This window comes from Antennarius striatus, chromosome 3, assembly GCF_040054535.1.
Source record: "Antennarius striatus isolate MH-2024 chromosome 3, ASM4005453v1, whole genome shotgun sequence".
NCBI classification, from domain to species: domain Eukaryota; kingdom Metazoa; phylum Chordata; class Actinopteri; order Lophiiformes; family Antennariidae; genus Antennarius; species Antennarius striatus.
Window position 1 is genome coordinate 16,934,436 of NC_090778.1, and position 21,650 is coordinate 16,956,085.

The 21,650-nt window shown below is 38.1% G+C and overlaps 1 protein-coding gene across 3 annotated transcripts in view; it reads left to right on the plus strand.

Moving 5' to 3' along the window:
* The first annotated feature begins 2,044 nt into the window (after positions 1 to 2,044).
* LOC137591444 (dmX-like protein 1) overlaps positions 2,045 to 21,650 on the plus strand; it is a 54,688-nt gene continuing 35,082 nt past the window's right edge. For all 3 annotated transcript variants that reach the window (XM_068309440.1, XM_068309458.1, XM_068309449.1), the window contains exons 1-13: positions 2,045 to 2,389; positions 4,000 to 4,224; positions 5,351 to 5,476; positions 9,565 to 9,642; positions 10,204 to 10,282; positions 10,381 to 10,525; positions 10,832 to 10,898; positions 11,927 to 12,111; positions 12,655 to 12,859; positions 17,969 to 18,149; positions 18,363 to 18,539; positions 19,300 to 19,538; positions 20,839 to 21,556. In XM_068309440.1, coding sequence (XP_068165541.1) covers positions 4,138 to 4,224; positions 5,351 to 5,476; positions 9,565 to 9,642; positions 10,204 to 10,282; positions 10,381 to 10,525; positions 10,832 to 10,898; positions 11,927 to 12,111; positions 12,655 to 12,859; positions 17,969 to 18,149; positions 18,363 to 18,539; positions 19,300 to 19,538; positions 20,839 to 21,556 — 2,287 coding nt within the window. In that variant the 5' untranslated portion in view covers positions 2,045 to 2,389; positions 4,000 to 4,137. The remainder of the gene's footprint in view (positions 2,390 to 3,999; positions 4,225 to 5,350; positions 5,477 to 9,564; positions 9,643 to 10,203; positions 10,283 to 10,380; positions 10,526 to 10,831; positions 10,899 to 11,926; positions 12,112 to 12,654; positions 12,860 to 17,968; positions 18,150 to 18,362; positions 18,540 to 19,299; positions 19,539 to 20,838; positions 21,557 to 21,650) is intronic.

Below are 21,650 nucleotides of genomic sequence, written 5' to 3' on the forward strand. Positions count from 1 at the left end.
CCCGCCACTGTCGCTTATGCTTGCTCTGGAATTTTCAGTTGCGTTTCTCTGTCTGTTAAAGTGCTTTGAAATGTCTGTTGCCATGATTAAGCACTATAAAAATTGAACTTGATTGATCGATTGAAACATGACCATTGATCAGTGAATCAATCGGTGAATCAATCGATGTTGCTCACGAAGTAACGGCTCTGAGAGCCGGCTCTTTGTGAATGATGGGAACCGGCTCCTCAATGCCTCGCTGTCGGCGCTCAGTGCATTCACTGAGCTGATCAGAGGAGGGAGGGGCAGTTCTTATAGTTTATTCATTCATTCATCTTTTGCCGCTTCATCAGCTATAGCGGGTCACGGGGAGCTGGAGTCTATCCCAGCTGGCATAGGGTGTGAGGCGGGGGACACTCTGGGCACAATGCCAGTGCACCGCAGAGCCACACACAAAGACGGACAACCATGCACACACACTCACTCCTACAGGCAATTTGGGAACGGCCAATCAAAGTGAAGTGCATGCTGTTGGAGATGGGAGGAAGCCGGAGAACAGGGAGAGAACCCACGCAGACACGGGGAGAGTATGCAAACTTCATACAGAATGGGACTTGAACCCAGACCCGCCGTGTTGTGAGGAGACAGCACTATCCACTGTGCCACTGTGCCGCCAGTTTCTTATAGTTTAGTTTTAGTTTATTTATTGTAGCGCTGAAGAGTAAATATTTTTAATTTATATTTTGTTGTGTTGCGTGTTTTTAAGGGATTCTGTGTTTGCTTGACTTTAACTTTTGACAAACACTCATCATTTCCAATAAAAGGGTGAACAAGTCAATCAAATAATAATAATAATAATTACAATAACGAGAATTAGTGGTTGGGGACCGCTGATCTAGGGGTAACAGGTAGTGACGTCTGAATGGCATCCCATGGGGCTTCGAACCGTTTGCGACAATTATAACTAAAACTGTTTCAGTACTTGGCGCCCCATTAACTGAGAATGTGGACGCCCTCTTTGGCAGGGTGACTGTACTGCAACCAGATGACGGTCGATGAGCCCGGAAAACAGCGCTTTGACGTTTCCTGTATTGCATATATTTTCTGAATAAAACCAAATATAATCTAATTCAATGTGTTAATCCTTGCTTGTTATATTGTAGCAATATATTATAGGGAATTGTTTTATGATAATTAGTCCTTGCAGGGTTCAATAAAGCAATGACTACTAATAAAGCAATAAAAGATATAGATTACATGTTCATGCATGTATGTTTAATATAAATATATACATATGTGTTCGTGTGCGTGAGTTACATAGGATGATTATGTAATGTCTTTCTTGAGTTGAGCGGTCCGGAAACCGCTGTGACAAGGCAATACGTGAGGCACGATGATGTCGTGCCTCATTGGTAGGGGGCGCTGGTGATCCCAGAGATTCGGCCAAGGAGTCTTCTTCCTCGGCCGTAGAAGAAGTGACAGCAAACTACAGCCATTCATTTGTTTTCCGCTCGTCTTGCCTTACTATATAATTTTTTTCGCTGCTTTTGTTCAGAAGGAGCAGCGCATGGACTTAATTTATAAGCAAACGTAACATATAAACAAACATGTAGGTAACAACATTACGTATTTTTTAATCAAATGTGCTTATTTGTCTTGCAGTTTGTACATTTAAATAATTCTAATAATTTTGCTCTGAGACTTTAAAAATAACACACTCACTGTTGATAATTAAATAGTGAATAAGCTGCACAGTAGGTCCATATGTTCGTAAATCTAATTATGATGAGATCAGTGCCTCACCAGCCATGAACTTCACCGCACGTCACGGAGTTAAATGGTGTTTGGAAGTCGTCTTCAGTTAAAGTGATCGCTATGTTGACCCATAAGAGGTTGCAGTCACAATCCCTCATTCTCAATTAAAGTTTTCCCACGTTTCCAATATTTAAACCTTTATTCGTGCAATTCAATTTGAGCAAGTACTGTAATTTAAAAAAAAACAACAACTCGCCTTGCGTCACGTCAAAACTCCAACGACCACAATGCATTTCAGCGACAGAGTCACTGTCATGTCACATCTTCAACATAAGGAAACGCGTCCTCCTTGGAAGAATTTTATATCATACCATTAGGACAAGACTGACTTCGTGCTATAGTTACTGTTTTTAGAAGTACTGAAACTGTTATTCGTCTTTGAAAGGAGGTTCTGTCAGGAACTAACTGCGTGTCACAAGTAGCCCACAGCTAGCTTTGTAGCTCAGGAGCTCACCAAAATACTGCCTCACAAGCTAGTACGCGCTAAAGCTAAGCTAAGTGAGGAGACCCAGTCCGTAACGTTGAACATGGAGCTCTAACGTTATATTGCGACATCTCGATATCAACGGGACACGCTTTAAGGTGACGACACAAAGTAAGTTGCTCGCTACTTGCTCTACTAGCCGATGTGTGGCGTTTGTTATTGAAACTGCAGAAGGTTAGCTAATTTATACAGACAGCTAAGTTATGTTGGTATCTGGCTCTAGAGTTTGGAAACATCCCGATCAACAACATTAATACACGAAGTGTTTAAAGTATTTCAAACACCTCTCCTAAGGGTATTCGTTACTGGTGTCATTCTCTGTATCCTATGGTGGCGAGTGAGATTTTATCACGTGAGCTGCCACAGCGCAGGAAATCCAAATCAAATTGTCTTCAGTTATGAAAGTTATGAAAGCCAGACTTAAATAATGCACACTATTAAAGTCGTAGTCAAACTTTGGCAACCACCGAATTGTTTTCCAACGACTGTCTGTAAAATTTGTTTTAAATACACACACACACACACACACACACACACACACACACACGTGTGTGTGTGTGCGTTTGTTTTCTGGGTGTCAGGATGTTCCCCTGATCGAGTCGAAATGTGGCTGCAGTGAAAATACTGAACGAGACAGTTTGACACAAGCCGTGGATCGACCCAGCCCTCATACATATTCTGTCGTCTTTGAGGAATGACATTTTTTATCTGATGGATTTGATGAACTCTCAACATAAAGAGATGAAGCAATGATCCCATCCAGGCATTTATTACAAGTCATTGCTGTTTCCATCTGTCGTTGCTAACCAAGCTGCTTATGTCTCCGTACCTTTTGCCTTGATACTTTTGAAATACTTCCTGATTTTGGATATTCAATGAAGCTAACCAACTAATCACTTCAGGTCTTGCTATGACAGCCATAAATTCCCCTGTGAAGTGCATTGTTTCAGTAAAGCAGTTCGGAAAATATTTACCCATATAACTAGAGTGAGCTCTTAATTTCCCCTTCGGGGATCAGACTAGTATACAAAGTTAAAAATAAATAAATAAATAAATAAACAAACTATCTGTAATGACAGATACTGCTGCCACATGACTTTACATATTTAACCCAGAGATAATTTAAAACTGGACTTGTATACCCCTGGCCACTGCAGCATTAGTTGCTTTATCTATTTACTTTCATTTGCTTCATTGGAAGCTGGCTGTCATTTTCACCCAACCTGTTAGTCACTACAGTTCATGCACATGCTAATTATTTTATGTCAGTAAGGAAATTATTTATTGTGGTAAAGTAACTCACTAAAAAACATCTAAAATGTTTGAAAGTCTCAATGCATGTCGGGGATTTTATGAAAAGTGCCAAGGGTGGTTTGAGCTGTCAATGTGTGTTTTTTAGTTTTCAGTATGCAAAATATCTCTTACTACCATGTTTTTGTAGGTTCCATTTTGATACTTATTTCATGAGGTTTCAGGTTGTTGCAGTCAAAGCTTAAGTATTTAATATAAACTGTGTACGCACTGTGTACATGTTGACCCTAACCTTAACAATTGACAGGTCATTCATTTCCTTTCTGATAATATTACAAGTGCTTATTGTTGAATGCACTTGCAGTCATTATCTGTGAGTCATTAATATGCTGAAGGCCTGATATTTACGGACTGAAGCAAAACATTCTCTTAAAATTTTAACTTTCATAATTTTTTTCTCTTTCTAACAGCAAATCTGCAGATTTCTGAATTGAAATTACAAGCAACAGGTGAAGATGAATGAATCATTCCCATGGTTTCCCATGAATTGCATCTGGAGGTGGAGGATGTTGTGAGGAAGGAGCACAAGGCAATTAGAAGCAAAAGTCATGAATCTTCATCAGGTTCTCACAGGGGCTGTCAATCCTGGAGACAATTGTTTCTCTGTAGGCAATGTCAACAGTGTGCCGTTCACGGTAAGATATAATAGCTGGTGGAAATATTTCCCTTCCTGCTGTTTAATGACCCTGATTTTTAGGACTGGTCTACCTGATATGACAAAAAAATACCTGTTCATTTATCAGGAAACTTTGTCCGAACCTGTGATAAGCACTGTAAATGTATCAAGCAGTGTAAAAGTAGAGAACAGAAAACGATGGAAGGAACAATTTGAGTGACAATTTTTCTTTAAATTTCTTGAACATTTTCTACAAAATCCTTATCAAAATGTGGTCATTATCCTCATATGTTTTTTCTTAGGTATTTGAATTAGTTGAGATTCAGTTTTAGATGACAAATAAAATATTGCCATAGTATTGATATCTTTTACCAGTGCCAGGTGTTACCAGTGGTTTGTACATGCTGAAATGTATATAAATCCATCCATCCATCCATCCATTTTCCTTCTGCTTATCCGGGGTCGGGTCGCGGGGGCAGCAGCTTAAGCAGGGAAGCCCAGATTTCCCTCTTCCTAGCCACTTCGTCCAGCTCCTCCGGGAGAATCCCAAGGCGTTCCCTGGCCAGCCAGGAGACATAGTCTCTCCAGCGTGAGCGAACCGCTCCAGTATATAAATCCATAGTATTAAAATGAACTACAGACCAATTCATGTGCCAAACTGCAAATGAGTCTTTTTTTTTCTTTCCCTCGGCCTTCTAACAGTGCTACTGTATATTAGCTGCTTTCGGTGCACTCAGAAAACACTTCCGTCTTCTGGAGGAAACTCTTATTTAGGCTTTGGAATGGTAGTCTGTGTCAAAAATACACAAGCTGCAAGGCTGATTGCTTTGGCACTCTGATTTCAAAGTAAACTATGAACTACTACTATAATGGTATTTGAAGAATAGATAGAAAAATGACAACTCTTTCTGTCCATCTGTCCTCTTATGATGGTGACACACTTGACATCCTGTGAATTACATCATGTAAAAAGACACAGAAATATAGTTTACAGTTAAAATTTTATTGACTTTTACTTATGAGGTACATTTTTTTCCACTGACTGTGACTCTAGAACACGTGCAGTACAAATAACTCATGATGGAATTCCCTCTTAGTGGGTCATAGTGCCATTTTAAATGTCCTGTCTACTTGTTTCTCAACAGGCCTATGCATCAGGCTGTGATGTGGTGATTTTGGGTAGTGACTTTGAGCGACTGCAGATCATTCCAGGGGCCAAACATGGGAACATCCAAGTGGGTTGTGTTGACTGCTCTCTGCAGGACGGACAGGTAAGACAGAGTGGTGCTCTGTTCTTTCGGGTTCTCATGCTGATGCTGACTGCTGTAGAATGTTCATGAAACATATTTGCTTTTGAATATAAACATGACTGTCATTGAAGTCAATATTCCACCTTATTAATAGCTAATCCTCAGTTGTATCGTATGTTTACAGAGGTGAAACTGCAAAAAGCTGCGATTTTCTGTATAAATACAAAATGCAATCTTTGAAAACAAAACAAGTTTACCTGCAGCAGCTTTAGTAGTTGTTGTGTTGTCGTTCCCTTTTCTTCTTCTTCATTTTATTTTCACTTGTCCCATTGGGGGTTGCCGCAGCTTGTCTTCCTTTTCCATGTCAGCCTATCTTCTACATTCACCTCTCTAACTCCAACTGATCTCATGTTTTCTCTCAATACATCCATCCACCTTCTCTTTGGTCTTCCTCTTGCCTAGTTTGCTCTGGACTGTTGACCCCAAGTATTTTAAGTCTTCTGCCTTCACTATTTCTTCTCTCTGTAGTCTCACTTTTCCTTCTCCACTCCTCTCATTTAACCATGATTATTCTCTTTTATGGTTTAATACAACTGTGTTTTATAAAGTGGTGAACCTCACCTCATTCTTGACTCTAAATTATTGAAGTTTTCAGGGATTCCCTTTTCATGCTTAATCATAATAATGTCAACTCCTGAGTGCCATTTTTTCTTGCAATCTTGTGTTGCCCCTGTCTCAACTTGTTGAAATGTGATGGTCTCGTCAAATCAAAATATTTAAAGTTATGCTAAATTAATGCTAAAATTAATCAAGTTCAGGAGAAATACTTATGCAGTATTGTTCTTGTAAATTCAGTTGTATGTAAGATATACAGTATGTCACATCTCTCTCTCTCTCTCTCTCTCTCTCTCTCTATATATATATATATATATATATATATATGTATGTGTATATATATGTATATACTGTATATGTATGTGTATATATATGTATATACTGTATATGTATGTGTATATATGTATATACTGTATGTGTATATATATGTATATGTATATACTGCATATGTATGTATATATATATGTATATATACTGTATGTATATGTATGTTTGTATATATATGTATGTATATTCTGTATGTGTACTGTATGTATATGTATATGTATATGTATATATATATGTATGTATGTATATACAGTATATGTATATACTGTATATATGTGTGTATATATATGTGTATATATATGTATACTGTATATATAATGAAAAAAATCTTTTAAGTATTATTTTCAGGGATTGAAATTTAGGGGTTAGAGATTGGGACAAATACTCCTCAATAGAAAGTACCTAGGAAGGTAGCATAAATTATTATTTTGTATATATTTAGTTTAATTAATATTTAGTTACAGTATTGTGCTTAACTAGATCACAACATAATCTTTGTAAATATTGAAAGTCGAAATTCTTCATTGTTTTGTTAAGTAGTTTTTTGGGGCAGCAATTTGCATGAATTCGATAGAATGACCCGTGTCTGTGTGTGTGTGTCTGTGTGTGTGTGCGCACATACTGTATAATATAATCTCCTGTGCAAATGTGGTTAAAATACTTTCTTCTTCATTTTGGGATGAATTTGTTGTTATGAATGTTCTTGAACCTTCATTATTTTATGGAAGACATACGTTTTCAACATCAGGAGCTGTAGTAATTAACTTCGGCTTCCTGTTGACATCCTCAAAAGAAATGAAAGTAAGCCAGAAATGGAAGTATAGTCTACAGTATGTTGACATGACTTCTTTATCTACTGGTATAGATGTGCTGAATATTGTTTGTTCTTTTGCAGTTTAGAAACGTTGTGTTTTTCTCTCCTTTGAAGTATAATTCGTCATACACTTACAGGTACTTTAAAAAAAAAGCTGTTTTCATTATGTATCATGTCATGTGACTGCACTTGTAAAATATTTTAGATATATACAACTAAAATGAGAAGAACAGTGTAATGTTTTATTTTATGAATTAAATTGCATTGGATGGCTTAAGCCAGTATCATACTTTTTTTTTTACAAGTATGTGAGTCAGTAAGCATATTATTAACCCCAGCAGACACACAGCTTGTGTTTTTTATTACAAGGATGTTATACTACTTATCCTGTAATGACTCCAAACTGGTTTCAACTGTTGACACAAAAGGTCTTTTGCAAAGCGTATCTAATTATATGTATTCCAGATCTGCAAAAATGTATGAATGGCATGATATATTTGTAATGTTAATCCATGTATGGTGGATGTTGAGACAATGTGAAAATTGTGCAGACACTTTCATTTTGCTAATGGTCTAAAATTATGGATTTTTTAATGTCCCCACAATATTGATAGATATCAGAGAAATAAATATTTTTGGTGTGTCAGCCTAGTAAATAATGTTCATTTCTGAGAGTATCAAGTTAGTTTTGTTGTGGTACAGTTTTTATTGTGGTCAGTTAATCCGATACTGATTTCTTCTACATCATTAATGTTTTGACCTACATTCATCTCAGTTGACCTCTGGCAGCATCTCTAGGCTCACATGGCTATAAGGAACAAATTGATTGTTTGAGTCATGCACTACTTTTTTTTTGGTTGATTTTGCAGCTATCCTTGACGATGATTTCTTTCTCAAGGAACTGTTTCTTTGGCATATACCCTTTGCATGCCTATTATTTAACAAATCTGAATTTTAAAAGCTAAACTAAATGGACTAAAATTTAACACAAGTCAAGTTAATTTGTGTAGCCCAGATTCACAAAAAAATACCTCAAAGGGCATAACAATCTGCACATGGACGACATCCTTCTTAGCACAACACAGCAGTTCTGCTAAACTTCAAATTGGTCGAGGCTGTTTGACCAGTTTTCAACTTTCACCAATGATTCATCCTGTAAGATCCAGGTGTGAATGCTCAGAAGGTGAACTCTGATATGATGCAAGAGTGTTAATACAATATCTGCAAGCATTACTCGTTTTAATAATGTTAATAGCATCCAGACCGCACTGTTATAATCTAAATATCAGTCATTTCAGGGGAATTTTTCCAGAACACTGTTCATCTATTTAACACCAGTGTAATTAAAAAAGGGGTTTAATACATTTCATTTGGGCCAGAAGTACCATCACATGTGTCTTGTGTTGACTAGCATCTGTTTACTCTCCGTGTACTCTCAGAGATGGAGAGAGAGATATTGGCCACACACACACACACACACACACACACACACACACACACACACACACACACACACACACACACACACACACACACACACACACACACACACACACACACAATTTATGTGCAGTTTAGGCACCTTGTGTTTTGCTCTCCCCTGCAGTATAATCAGTTGCGCACTGTATTAAAAAAAAAGCTGTTTTCATCATGTGTTATGTCATGTGACTACACTTATGCATGTGATGGCTTTTATGAGTAACCCTGTGTCAATTCATACATTTTTCACAAATACGTGAGTCAGTATGCATATTATTAACCTCAGCAGACACACAGTTTGCGTTATGCAGGATGTGGGCTTTATTAAACTTGGTATTTGAGGTCACTGTGGAAATGTCACCCACTCAATATGTTTAACAATTGAATGTAGTTCCCATTTATTTGTGCTAAGCATGTAACCCTGATGAATGCATGCATGGAGGGTGTACATACCATTTAGTCAGCACAAGTTAAATCAGGTCATGTTTAGTGGTTTTCTTTTTGGTGTTGTTTTGTTGGCCACGGGCTTAAGAGCTCATGTCCTACTAAGTCATGTCAGTTTATGTTCTGAGCCTAAAATTTCCTTTTTAAATCTCAGGTGCCAACTTGAAAAAATTAAAAGCCCATTCATCACTTTCTGTATTGTCGAAAAAGAACTTCTTTTATGTAACTGCAATCTATGTCATGCCAAAAACATAGTTTACATAGTTTTCACATGCATAAGCACACAATTCAGATTTTCTTTTTCTAAATTTTTAGAAACTGAAACTGAAAAGAATTTAACAAGTGGTTCACTTTGGGCAAAACTGTACAAGTCTGTCACTTATCATATTTTAGTATCCAATGTGTTGCATTTTATCCTTTCTACCAACAGATTGCAGCTTCTTATGGAAGCATTGTGTGCATCTTTGAGCTTGTTCAGCACCCAGATGAAAAGGTGACGTCTCTAACTGTGAGTAGACTCTAATGGTGACAGCCTAGTAATGCATGCACGTATAACAACCCTGAAAAACAAAACTTCAAACTACTTGTTATTCAAAAAGGAGCAGCATATTGTTTCTCCAAACCTGTCAGAAATTCACTCGTGAAACACACGCATTTAAAGGAATTCTTAAGAAATTAAAGTGTAACGTTGTCTTGCAGACATTGTCGTATTTATGGATTATTTCCATGCTATAGTTTATGCAGAAGTTCTATCTTTGCTCTGTTAGTGTTGAATTGTGTTCTGTTTCTACAGACATTAAAAACTAGTCATATGGAATGGAAAGTTTGAACACATTTTAAAAACAACCCAGTTCCTCTTTCATTGAAGAATTTTTCCACTTTTGCAGTTTATGTCTATGTGGCCTGATCACATGTGACTCACATGAGAGCAGCTTCACTGTTGTTTCTAATTTCAAGTTGAAACTGGTGATATAAAATTGGAAAAATGACCAGGACAATTTCACTTTTATTGTTAATTCAATTTTTATATAATATATTTGTTGTTCATTCATTTTTTAAATTAACACAGAAGGAGAACTGCCAATGGCACAAGACTGGTCAGTTTGTATTAAAGTCTATGGTACGCAACCTGGCCTGGCATCCTACAGGTACTGCAATAAATATAACGCGTTGTTAAAATATCAAATAATGATAGGAGATATGGATGGTTATCTGGCCTGACGTGAATGTGTCCTTGTGTGTCTAGGAAGGACTCTCTTAACTGGCTCTTGTAGCCTCCAGTTGTGGTGTGATTTTGATGTTGTGAAAGATGAAACTACCGAAGAGGGAAATCAGACAGAAGTGACCATAAGAAACTCACATTCTGCCTGGAGGAGCATCTGGCAGAGCAAGTAGGAACTGAGAACCACATAATAATCACATGATGTTTGAAACTATTACATTTCTGTATTCATTTGAAAAAGTATTGTTTTTCTGTCTAAATTTCCTGATATTTTTGATATTGTTACAAACACTAGTTATGATGAAATAGCCAGTTTGATAAACTAGATAATGCAAGCGTCCCATTTGGATTTATTCATTATTCAAATGTTTAAAAAAATTCTCTTATTTACCGTGTATTTAATATTCAAAAATATGAACTTTAAGTAATATTAAGTATTTGATGTTGCTCTTCTAATTTGAATTTTTCTTTGAAGGACTGCATCTCCAATTAGTTTGATGAAGTTCTCCCCTGATGGTGAATTCTTTGCTACAGCTGGACAGGTGAGTTGCTGTTACCGTACGAGAGCAGTTGGTCAACCTCATTGATCTTGATATAAGCTAAAGTAATCAAGCAATTTTCATCTGTTCATTTACATGGATCATGTCCAGGTCAAGTTTAGGTCAAGGTCTATGTCGAGTCTGTTCTAATTGCTGCTGTTGGTCTGCCTTCATGGGTATATCTGAGGAATTAAAACATGTGTACGGTTGTTTAGTCATCCCTTGATTGGTTGTTGGGTATTTAATGGCTAATTAATTTTCTTTAAAAAAAAACAACAATGATGGCTTTACCATTACATAGATAAAACTATTTTGTTTTGTATCACTAGCAGCTGTGTTTTGTTTTGTTTTTTTGTTTTTTAGGTTTAAAAGGATTTGCTTGTTGATTGCTGAGTCATAATGCAAGTGCATCAGTGTGTAACCATTGGGGTTCTATCAATTGGTTCTGTGCTAGTCTTGCAGTGCATTGTCAGTCTTTTACTGAATATGAGTAGAGTAATTAGAAATGGATGTTCTTCATATAAAACATACAGTAATGGTCTTGGCGGAGGTAAACTATTATTCCTCAGGTCAGCGTAAAGCTTGTAACCTGCCTGAAGCCAGAGTGACCTTTCTCTCCATTAAACATCAGCCAGCAGATGGTGGCATCACAACATGAATGATTGAGTAATATGACCCTTAAAAGCCATAAAACATGTTAACAGTTGTGGAAATAAAAAAAAAACTTATCTATTTAAAGCTATGCCTTGAATATACTATCTGTTGGTACATACTGAGATTTGTTAATTTGTAGTAAGATCTGCAAATTTTTGAAGTGAGGCCAAAACATGCTGACTGTGGAAATATAGATCTGCTAATGTACAGGAAAATCGGTAAATATGCAGATCCTTTAATGAAAGATGGAATAGCATTCGGATTGTTAGTTCTAATCTATACGGTGTTGTGCCAGAGCAAATCACATTTATGAAGCGTAGTAAAGGTGGATTCTACAGCATAATAATAATGTTTTCTTGTTGGTATTTCCTCTTAAGGATGACTGCCTAATAAAGGTGTGGTACAGCACAAGTAAGTGGAAGTCAGGTGTTTCCAGACTCTTCACACCTCTCGAACCCAGCACTGATGTCAAGGGAGAGCCAAACTTTTCCTTTGTTTACCTGGCCCATCCTCGCTCAGTTACTGGCTTCTCGTGGAGGAAGACCAGCAAGTACATGCCACGGTATGCACATCATCAAGGCAAATTTCAGATATTCTGTAAACAGGTAGAGTCTGTCCTGCTCATTTACCCCAATATGCAATGTTTGCAGATTTAATAAAAATCACAGAACTGGGAAAAAATAAAAACATGTTTGATTCTGTGTGGAATTGCAGTCTTATTGCAATACTGTACTGTAGCTCCCAGTTCTATCCTGTTTTTGTGAATTATTGTCTCATTTTGCATGATCTTTAATTGTTCTGATGGGAATTATAATGTGGCACAGTACAGCTCATCAGAGTTATGTATGAATATTATTCTGGAAATTTCTTATGAAAGATCTTTATTTCCTATCAGGTCACAAAACCCAATGTAAACAGTAAGACGGGATGATATTAAAGCAGAGTTTTCAGTCAACTTAGCAACTTGTTCTGCTTGCATATTTCAACTTAAATTTCAACTTAAAATCAGGATTTGATGATGTTAAATTGCTGTGTTTTGCTCCTCAGCATACTTCAAACAAAATTGTTTGCCATTGTGCTTATTTTTATTTATCCCTCCTAACAGAACTGCAGTATGTAACGTTCTGCTTACCAGCTGTAAGGACAGCGTATGTCGACTCTGGGCAGAGACTCTCCTGCCAGGAGACACTCTGCTGTCCAGTCACCATAACAACCAATCTCCTGGCCAACACAATGACACGTTCAGATGTAGTGGATCTACTAGTAAAATCAGCAGTAACTGGAAGACCCACGGAAAAACAACACAGGAAGTAAGCTGTTTTTTTTTCCTTAAGATAGAAGCCCTAATTCTTCAAAAGAATTGGAACACTGTAAAACATGAAAAGAACAGAATATGGTTTGTACCGTTTTTTTCAATAGAAAATGATGCAAAGATTATATAGTTGATGTTTTAACTCATTGGTTACTGACTTTGAAGCCAGTAACACACTCCAATTATGTTGGGACAGAGAAATCTGAGGATTTGTCATAAGAAATCCTATTTTAACAATTTTTTACTTGGCGATATTACCATAACCTCAACCTCAAAAGGCTCAATCATTCACAAGCAAGGATAGGGAGAGGTTGACCGCTTTGAAATACTGTATATCAGCAGTTCCCAACCTTTTTTGCATCATGGACCGGTTTAATCTAAGACAATATTTTCACGGTCTTCATTTGCTCGATAACCGTTAATGACACCAGGACAGCTGTAGTCTAATAATAAATCATCCGCAGCGGTTTTATGTAAAATGCAGACATCAACAGACAATAAACAATCCTTTTTTCATAAATTGATAATATCTCTGTAAATGAAATAATTGTAAGAAATATTTACTGTATATTAAAAACTCAATTGAAGTGACTGCACTGATAAGATTTATTTTTAAATATAGCGACTTACAAACAGTGCATTCAACGTAGGAGAAATGCTGATCATTTCTAATAAAACTGTGAATAAGTCAGTCAAATAATAATAATTACAATAATGAGAATTAGTGGTTGGGGACCGCTGATCCAGGGGTAACATCTGACGTGTGTTGCGGACATCCGGTCTACACCACAGTTTGGTTTTCTTTACGGTCACTGCAGAAAATCCCACTCCACAAAGACAGGAGGTTTTTGATACTTTTTAGGCGATCTCAGGATAATCTGCATTGACTTTAATCCACAACACTGGTGCAGTTGTGGGCTCTTAATTTAGGGGTAACGGCTGGTAACCTATCATGTGACTGAGACCTGTCAGGTGGGACAGACGCAGGCGTTTTTCTGTGTGTCATTCCGCACAGATGTCACTTTCCAAAATAAAACATCTTTCAAACTCCAAAATAAATAAAACGTAAATAATGTAAATTATTTTTTATTTCTATGCGGCCAGGTACCAAATGACCCACAGACCGGCACTGGTCCGCGGCCCGGGGGTTGGGAACCACTGCTATATATGATTGTATGAAGGCAATTACATTTATACACCAGCTCAGGAGAATTCAGTAAAACTGTTGGATTGTTTGCGAATGTATGCGTTCTGTCTTCATTACCTTTTGAAATTAGGACCAGAAAGCTTAGGCTAGTACTCACTAAGGGGCAATGCAATTTGTTTTGGTGAGCATTAAAAGCATCATATAACAGCTGGATTACCACTGTGTTTTCTTTGGTTGTAATATGAAAAAGAATTACCTTAATGTTTTTAATAATTAGGAAATAAATGGTAGTCTGTTTTGTCTTTTCTTTTTGGCTCTGATGTAGAAGGCAGGCTCCAGGATTTTAACCACTGTTAATGTAGGACATCAGGGTGCTGCAGAGATGTGAATGAGAGCAAAGGGAGCCTCTGAAGAGGATGGAAATAACAGAGGCTTAGTGGAGTTAAAAGGGAGAGTTAATTGGTATCAGCCATGAAGATGTTTTTTTCATCTTTCTACAACTAAAGACTACCATCGGTGAAAATTGTTTGCCTCCTTCTGCTAAGCGATGCAGCACTTCAGGATGTGACTTCTGCTGATTCTGCTGCTCTCATTTGTATTGGTGGTGCCTTCCACTTCAAGTGACTGGCATTGTTGCTGACAGCCTAGTTATGCCTCTAACACAATACTTATCCATTTAAATATGGACATTAAAATGATAATAGGGCTCACGAACACTTACAGAGCCCAGGGCTCATTAGGTTACAGGAAAAAGAGTACATGTGTGGAATTATTCATTAATAAAACTAGGTCAGAACCTCGTGTGAGGCTGGAATGAGCCTGGTCAGTGTGCAAAAAATTAATTTTCCAGTTTTCCTTTCATTCCCCTAATAATTATTTATAGTTAAAGTCTGCTGCAGTGAGGGTACCTGCAGATCACTGAAATGTTTTAAAATATCTTCAATAATGTTTTTGATATTAAAGGTGTAAAAATTAGTGCTGTCAGGTGATCAAAAAATTTAATCTAATTAATTACAGGATTTATAATCAATTAATCTAATCGCATTTTAATCTCAGACCTGTTAAAGGCCCCCAAATAAAGAAGTTGAATTCTAGGGCATTACAAAATTGTAGTGCATGACTAATCAATAGAATGCACCAAGAAGAGAAGATGTGAAATCCACATTTTTATTGGTTAAGTGTGCTTTATAAATGAAATTCAAAAGAAAAAAGGCCAAGCACATCAGCAAACCAATTAGGCCAGGTGCATTTCTCAAAAATGCAATACGATTACAGTTAAATAAAATAAATAAAATATTTATTTCTGAATAAAAATTCAGAAATAAAATAAGGCTGAGTCTCAAATCGGCACATAAACCGACTCTCAATCAAAATGAATACTAAAGCTCAATACAGCAATTGAAAATGAATAGTATAACATGCCTCTAAATAAGACAACATCAATCGCAAGATGCCAACAGGCATTTCCTTTAAAAGGGTAAGCTGACGTTACAGGAACTGACAACAGACAACTCGATGTGTCCTTGACGTGTTTTGCATTTAAATGATACGTTAGGCAGGAGCTGCTTCGGTGATATGAAAATTCTCTTTTACAAAAGGTACAAATCATTGCGTTTTTGTTGATAGTCCCACTTTTGTTCTTTTTATAAATAAACTTTACGCCCAAAGGTCCGATTGGGCTTCCCTCACTCTCCTGTGTCGCGTCCATCTCTGTTATCAGTCACTCTGCTTTTGACTAGTGGCGCAAATACAAAGTGACGTACCACTGCAGCCTACAGGTCCTTCAATGGGCCAAATTTAAAATGCTTGCGCATTGACTTGCCACTCACGATTAATGGCGTTAATTTTTATAGTGCGTTAATTTGCAGAGTAATTAATTAATGTAATTAACGCATTAAAGTGACAGCCCTTGTAAAAAAGTCTTAGGCCCTGTCCACACGACGATGGATTTTTTTAAAAACTGAACTTCTTAAAAATGCATCGAAAAGGATTCCCGTCCACACGACAGCATTTTTAAAAAAATCTCCGTCCACACGTAAACGCACCAGTGCGTTTTCGAAGATGGCTATAAGCAAGCCAAACCATGTGGTGGCAGTATTGAGTCAAATTTTATCCAATAGGAATCCTCCGTCTTTTGTTGTCACAACGCATGGGCCCATAAATACAACGTCACAGCGGTTTTCGTCACAGGCAAGACGTCAGCGTTTTAAAAAAGTCGCGGATAGGCCGTCCACACGACAACGCAGACCCAGCGTTTTTTTAAAAATCCACCTCGGCCGGCGTTTTTAAAAAGTTGCGTTTTCGTTCTGGATATCGGCGTTGTCGTGTGGACGGAAGGCGTAAACGCAACAGAAAAGTTGCGTTTTCAAAAAATCCGTCATCGTGTGGACGGGGCCTTAATGTATTGAATTTTATCAAACTGTTTCTGCATCTGATTTGTAAATTTTCTGAAAAGGTGTCCTTTTTTTAGTTACAGTATTTTCCGCACTATAAGGCGCACCTAGAAGCCTTTGATTTTCTCAAAAACTGACAGTGCCTTTATACAGTATTTGACAAATGTTTTAACGTCGTGGACTCCCTCGTGACTTGTGCATCACATTTTCTCTGCTGTAAGCAGCACAAATTTAAACTGCCATCATTCACACATGAAATTGAACTTTAAAGTTGTCCCTTCTGATCTCACGCAATTTGTACATGCAGTTGGAGCAGTCACAGGCCAATGCATAGACCGTATTGTGGTGTTTGTACACTGAACAATATAATAGAGTGCTGCATGTCCTTGTGAAAAACAATACAACCATGTACGTGGGAATAATGGTACATTCCTCCTCAGATCTCAGCCTAAACCGTGAGTTGGATGTTTGCCAGGACTAAAATTGAGTTCTGTAATTATGTCAAATAATCTTCATGAAAGTAAGAATTGTCTTCCAAATTCTAGGCTGCTAGGAGACAACTGTTCCAGGTTTATACTGGACCTTTTTGTGCAGTTCATGCCCAAAACTGCAGATCCATATCCATTATTGTGAAACAACAGAAAGTCAATTAGATAACCTACTGTAAGAACAAAATTAAGTTACAGTTTAATATCACTTCTGCTAAAATGTCTTCCCTCTCACTCAGCCATATCTGTTCTCTTCAGTGATCCCCTGCTCATTCTCTATTTTCAGACAAAGTGTGCATTCATTCATTCATTTTCCAACCCGCTTAATCCGCTAACGCAGGTCGCGGGGTAGCCAGTGCCTATCCTGGCAGTCTCAGGGCGTGAGGCGGGGGACACTCCGGGCACGACGCCAGTGTACCGCAGAGCCACATACAAACAAACATACATTCACACACACACTCACTCCTATGGTCAATTTGGGACCGGCCAATTAACCTGAAGCGCATGCTTTTGGAGGTGGGAGGAAGCCGGAGAACCCGGAGAGAACCCACGCAGACACGGGGAGAGCATGCGAACTCCGCACAGAGCGGGACTCGAACCCGGGTCCGCCGTGTTGTGAGGCAGCAGCGCTAACCACTGCGCCACCGTGCCGCCACAAAGTGTGCAGTGAAGCTAAAATGTTTTCCTTGTTGTTTAAGCATCAATAGAATTACACAGAGATCCTATCCCCGAGAAACACCCAAACATAGCAGAGTAGCTTAGATAGGAAGGAATACATTTGAACAAAGTTAGTTGATTTATTCAGATCATAACCTAAAGCCAGTTTAACCAGTACAGGTGTGTCAGTCGGAAATGTACAAAAGAACACTTTGGTTTCATCTTCTAGCCCCAATCTTTAAATTACTTGTTGTTTTTATTTAGGTCTAAATCCCTAAAAAGAGGAAAAAAATAGGCATGGTGCATGTATTTATTGTATGTTGTGCATGTATTTATGTTATGGAAATTCAGCATGGTGACATTATTATTAGAATATCAGCATTTTAGAACTCCCAAATGCCAATCTACAATTATCCTCACAGATGGATATTCAAGAACCATTAGAATTGTCCTTTTGCCGAGATCCACCTCAGCCATCGCTGACTGGCTGCCTGCCGCACAATCGGAGCCAACATTATAACCACAAGACGACCAGGAGCAACATGCCCCATGCTAATGCTCTCTGCCACTTCCATATTGCTGCCAGCATCAACCCTGCCACAGGTTAGACTCAAGCACTTTGGTTTCTGTTACTGTTGGGTAATTCTGATGATCCTCTTTACTGGCATTATTGTGAGCCAAATTTCTCCAGATTTTATTTTAATGTGGAAGAAAGTTCAGGATAGTGCAAAAAGATGTCTAATTCTGTAACTCTGTACATTGTTTTTGACATGTGTACTGTACTTAAAAGCTTGATCCATTTTTTTTTTATGGTAGACATTCCTCTGCTTCCCTCCATCTCTTCTCTCAACACCATGGATGATGAGGAACCTGGAGGTCCTTTTACTGTCCATTGGCTCAACAATAAAGAGCTTAATTTCACACTAGCCATGGAAGTGTTTCTGCAGCAACTCCGAAGCAGCCTGGAGCAACAAAATCAGTACCCCCAAGAAGGTACTGAAAGATATTTTAATCAGGCATTAAAGGTTGACTTTAAGGACTGTGGATGTGGAGTTAGACTGACATTTCATTTCATTCAGCCAGCCAATTGCTACGTCTATCATTCCTTTTAATGCTTTTTTAATATGCAACATAAGGGTGTTGGAATTTAAGTGCATCAGAAACCTACATATGAAGCCAAGAGTATTTGAATTTAATGATGTTTGCTCTGAGTTATTATCATAAGTAAGCAGTGATCTTGAAAATAAGTTATTTACAATGTTTCTTGTTTGGATAAGGGAGGGAATTGACCGGTTGTATTTATCTCATGGAAATATGAGATAGTACTTTACTGATCCCCACATACTTGTAAGGAGTAATTGGACAATTCACCTCTATGGGGCGCCGCCACTCAAAAGGGGGGAGGAAAAAAAGGGGGAAGGGAGGACAGCTATAAAGCGATAAAGCGACAAACTATTTTTATCTTATTATTTACGGTAATTTAAATGTTTATGAACCCTCCCCATACTGATATTAAACCACCTTCTAACTGTATTACCTTTTCCCACACTCTTATCAACTGTTGAAAGCACTTTTGTGTCACGGAAGAGCGCTGCCTTCCGAGACTCACGGAATGTAGTGCACTTGATGTACGAATGCGCGACGGATTACTGTATTTGGTATTTTTGTCTTCAAACATTGTGTGGTATCCGTCCTATGCTTGATGCTCTGTCATTCAGAATTCATATTTTGACAACATTGCTTTCTCTTCTAGAGCCTGAGGATGAGGATAACTCTGATGTGGAAGATAATAACAGGCCAAGGGATCCCTCAGGACCAGAGGCTGTGGAACTTCCTTTGGCAGCAGTGAAGCACCAGGTGGATGTGCTGTTAGAGGAGTGGAATAAAGGCTCAGACATGCTGTTCAGCATCCATCCTATGGACGGCTCTCTGTTAGTCTGGCATGTGGACTGGTTGGATGAATACCAGCCAGGCATGTTCAGACAAGCTCAGGTTTGTTCACTGTTGATTAGTTTATGTTTATGAAAGTAGTGGAAAGTTGGATTTATGTTGATTTATTATCTTGTTTTAACATCATCTTTCACTACTAAGGTGTTTACAAATATCAATAATGAAGAATCTGGGCTTAATATTACAATGAGATGACAACTGATGAGAATTTACAGAGACCGAATTACAGTGAGAAAATACAGAAACGCAAATAATTTGATTTTACTGAACATGTTCATATGAATTAATGAATGTGCTAAACTCAGTAGATTCACACTTTCCAGTGACTTATTTCACAAATGGATTTTCTGGGACTTCATTTGTTTATCATCTCAATAAGTTTGTGATTTATTTTGACAGCCATGATGATGTGGCTCTTTTTCTAATGGTTAATTATCTAGCCGCTCAGACAATTATATCGTAATTATGCTTGACTTGAAAACCAAATTCAGAAGTCCCCCTGGGTCATTTTTATTAGAGTTGATATAATGAGAATGATATAATGAGAACTGTATGAAATGGCAATTTGTCAGTCAGGCGAGACAGCAAGCAGAATTCCAACTTTCATTCACATTTAGGGTGATTTGGCCTGAGTGCCTCAGTAAGATAAAGCAGGATTGCTGTTATTATTGTTGTTGTTGTTGCTCTTAGGTTAAGTAGTGTTTGTATGTGTTGTTGAACATTATTCATTTCACATACACACGTGGACAAAAATGCTAGTAAATTTAACTCAATATTTTGTTGCACAACCTTTTGAGACAATCACTGCAATCAAATAAATTTTGTAACTGTCAGTGATACTTCTGTACCAGGATCAGGAGACAAAACACCACTTCAGACTTGTCCAATGTTTTGCTCTAAGCCATTCTTCTGTGTTTTTAGCTGTGTGAAGGGTGCAAGCCTGTTTTGTTTGTTTGTTTTTTAGATTTATTCTGTTGAACTACAGTTCAAAAACATCTGATTTTCATTTGGTTGATTTTCATAAATTTTTTATTCAGTACTTTTGTCAGTTTCAAGTTCTTTCAGTGACCAATGTGGGTTTATTTTTATTAAGAGAAAGAAAAACCCACCAATAATTTTGTCTACGTGTGTATGTGGAGTAGCAGATGATGGCTGCATTCACATGTTTTACATTGTTATCGGTGTGACACAAATAATTTTAAAAAGTCCAGCTCAGTGTTGAGCTTTTAGAGCAGTGATGAGTGCATGATCTAAACTGCTATGTATTTCATAACTAATGCAATTTCATAAAAATATTCTTACTTTGGATTTCATTGCTGAGGTGTTTTTGCTTCTTTCTTAGGTGTCCTTTGTGTCCCGTATCCCTGTAGCATTCCCTACAGGTGATGCAATCTCCCTTAGCCACAGTGTTGTTATGTATGCCTGCAACAAGAATGTGGATCTGGCTATCCAGCATGGCAGGCATCGACTCTCCGGGAGCACATTGCCTCAGACCAAATCTGCCCTGATAAGCTATGGCGGTCAAGAAAAAATTGCACCAAGTAGTAGTCTTCGACTAAGTATCTTCACCCCAAATGTCCTTATGATCTCCAAACATGCTGATGGCTCCCTAAACCAATGGGCAGTCAGCTTCGCAGAGGACTCAGCTTTTTCCACTGTGCTCAGTGTCTCGCACAAGTCCCGCTACTGCGGCCACCGTTTCCACCTCAATGATCTGGCCTGTCACTCAGTACTCCCTCTCCTCCTCACCACATCACATCACAATGCCTTAAGAACACCAGAGATAGACAACATCCTGGCTCCTCAGGGCACCAGCTCCTCTGGTTTCTCTCATTTGACATCTCCACCCCGTGGGTCATGGCCTAGCCGGGTGTCCTTAGGTGTGGTTTCCCAGGATCCCAATGCCATCTACAGTGAGCTGATTTTATGGAGAGTGGATCCTGTTGGCCCTCTGTCTTTGTCTGGTGGGGTTTCTGAACTTGCTCGGATCAATTCTCTCCATGCGTCAGCTTTTTCAAATGTCGCCTGGCTGCCTACACTCATTCCCAGCAGCTGCTTAGGTGAGGGAATATTTTTATTTGGAATTCCCAAAGAATTTTATTGCCTACATTTATTAGCCATTTTAGTAAAAACAACTTCATTTTCATAATAGCT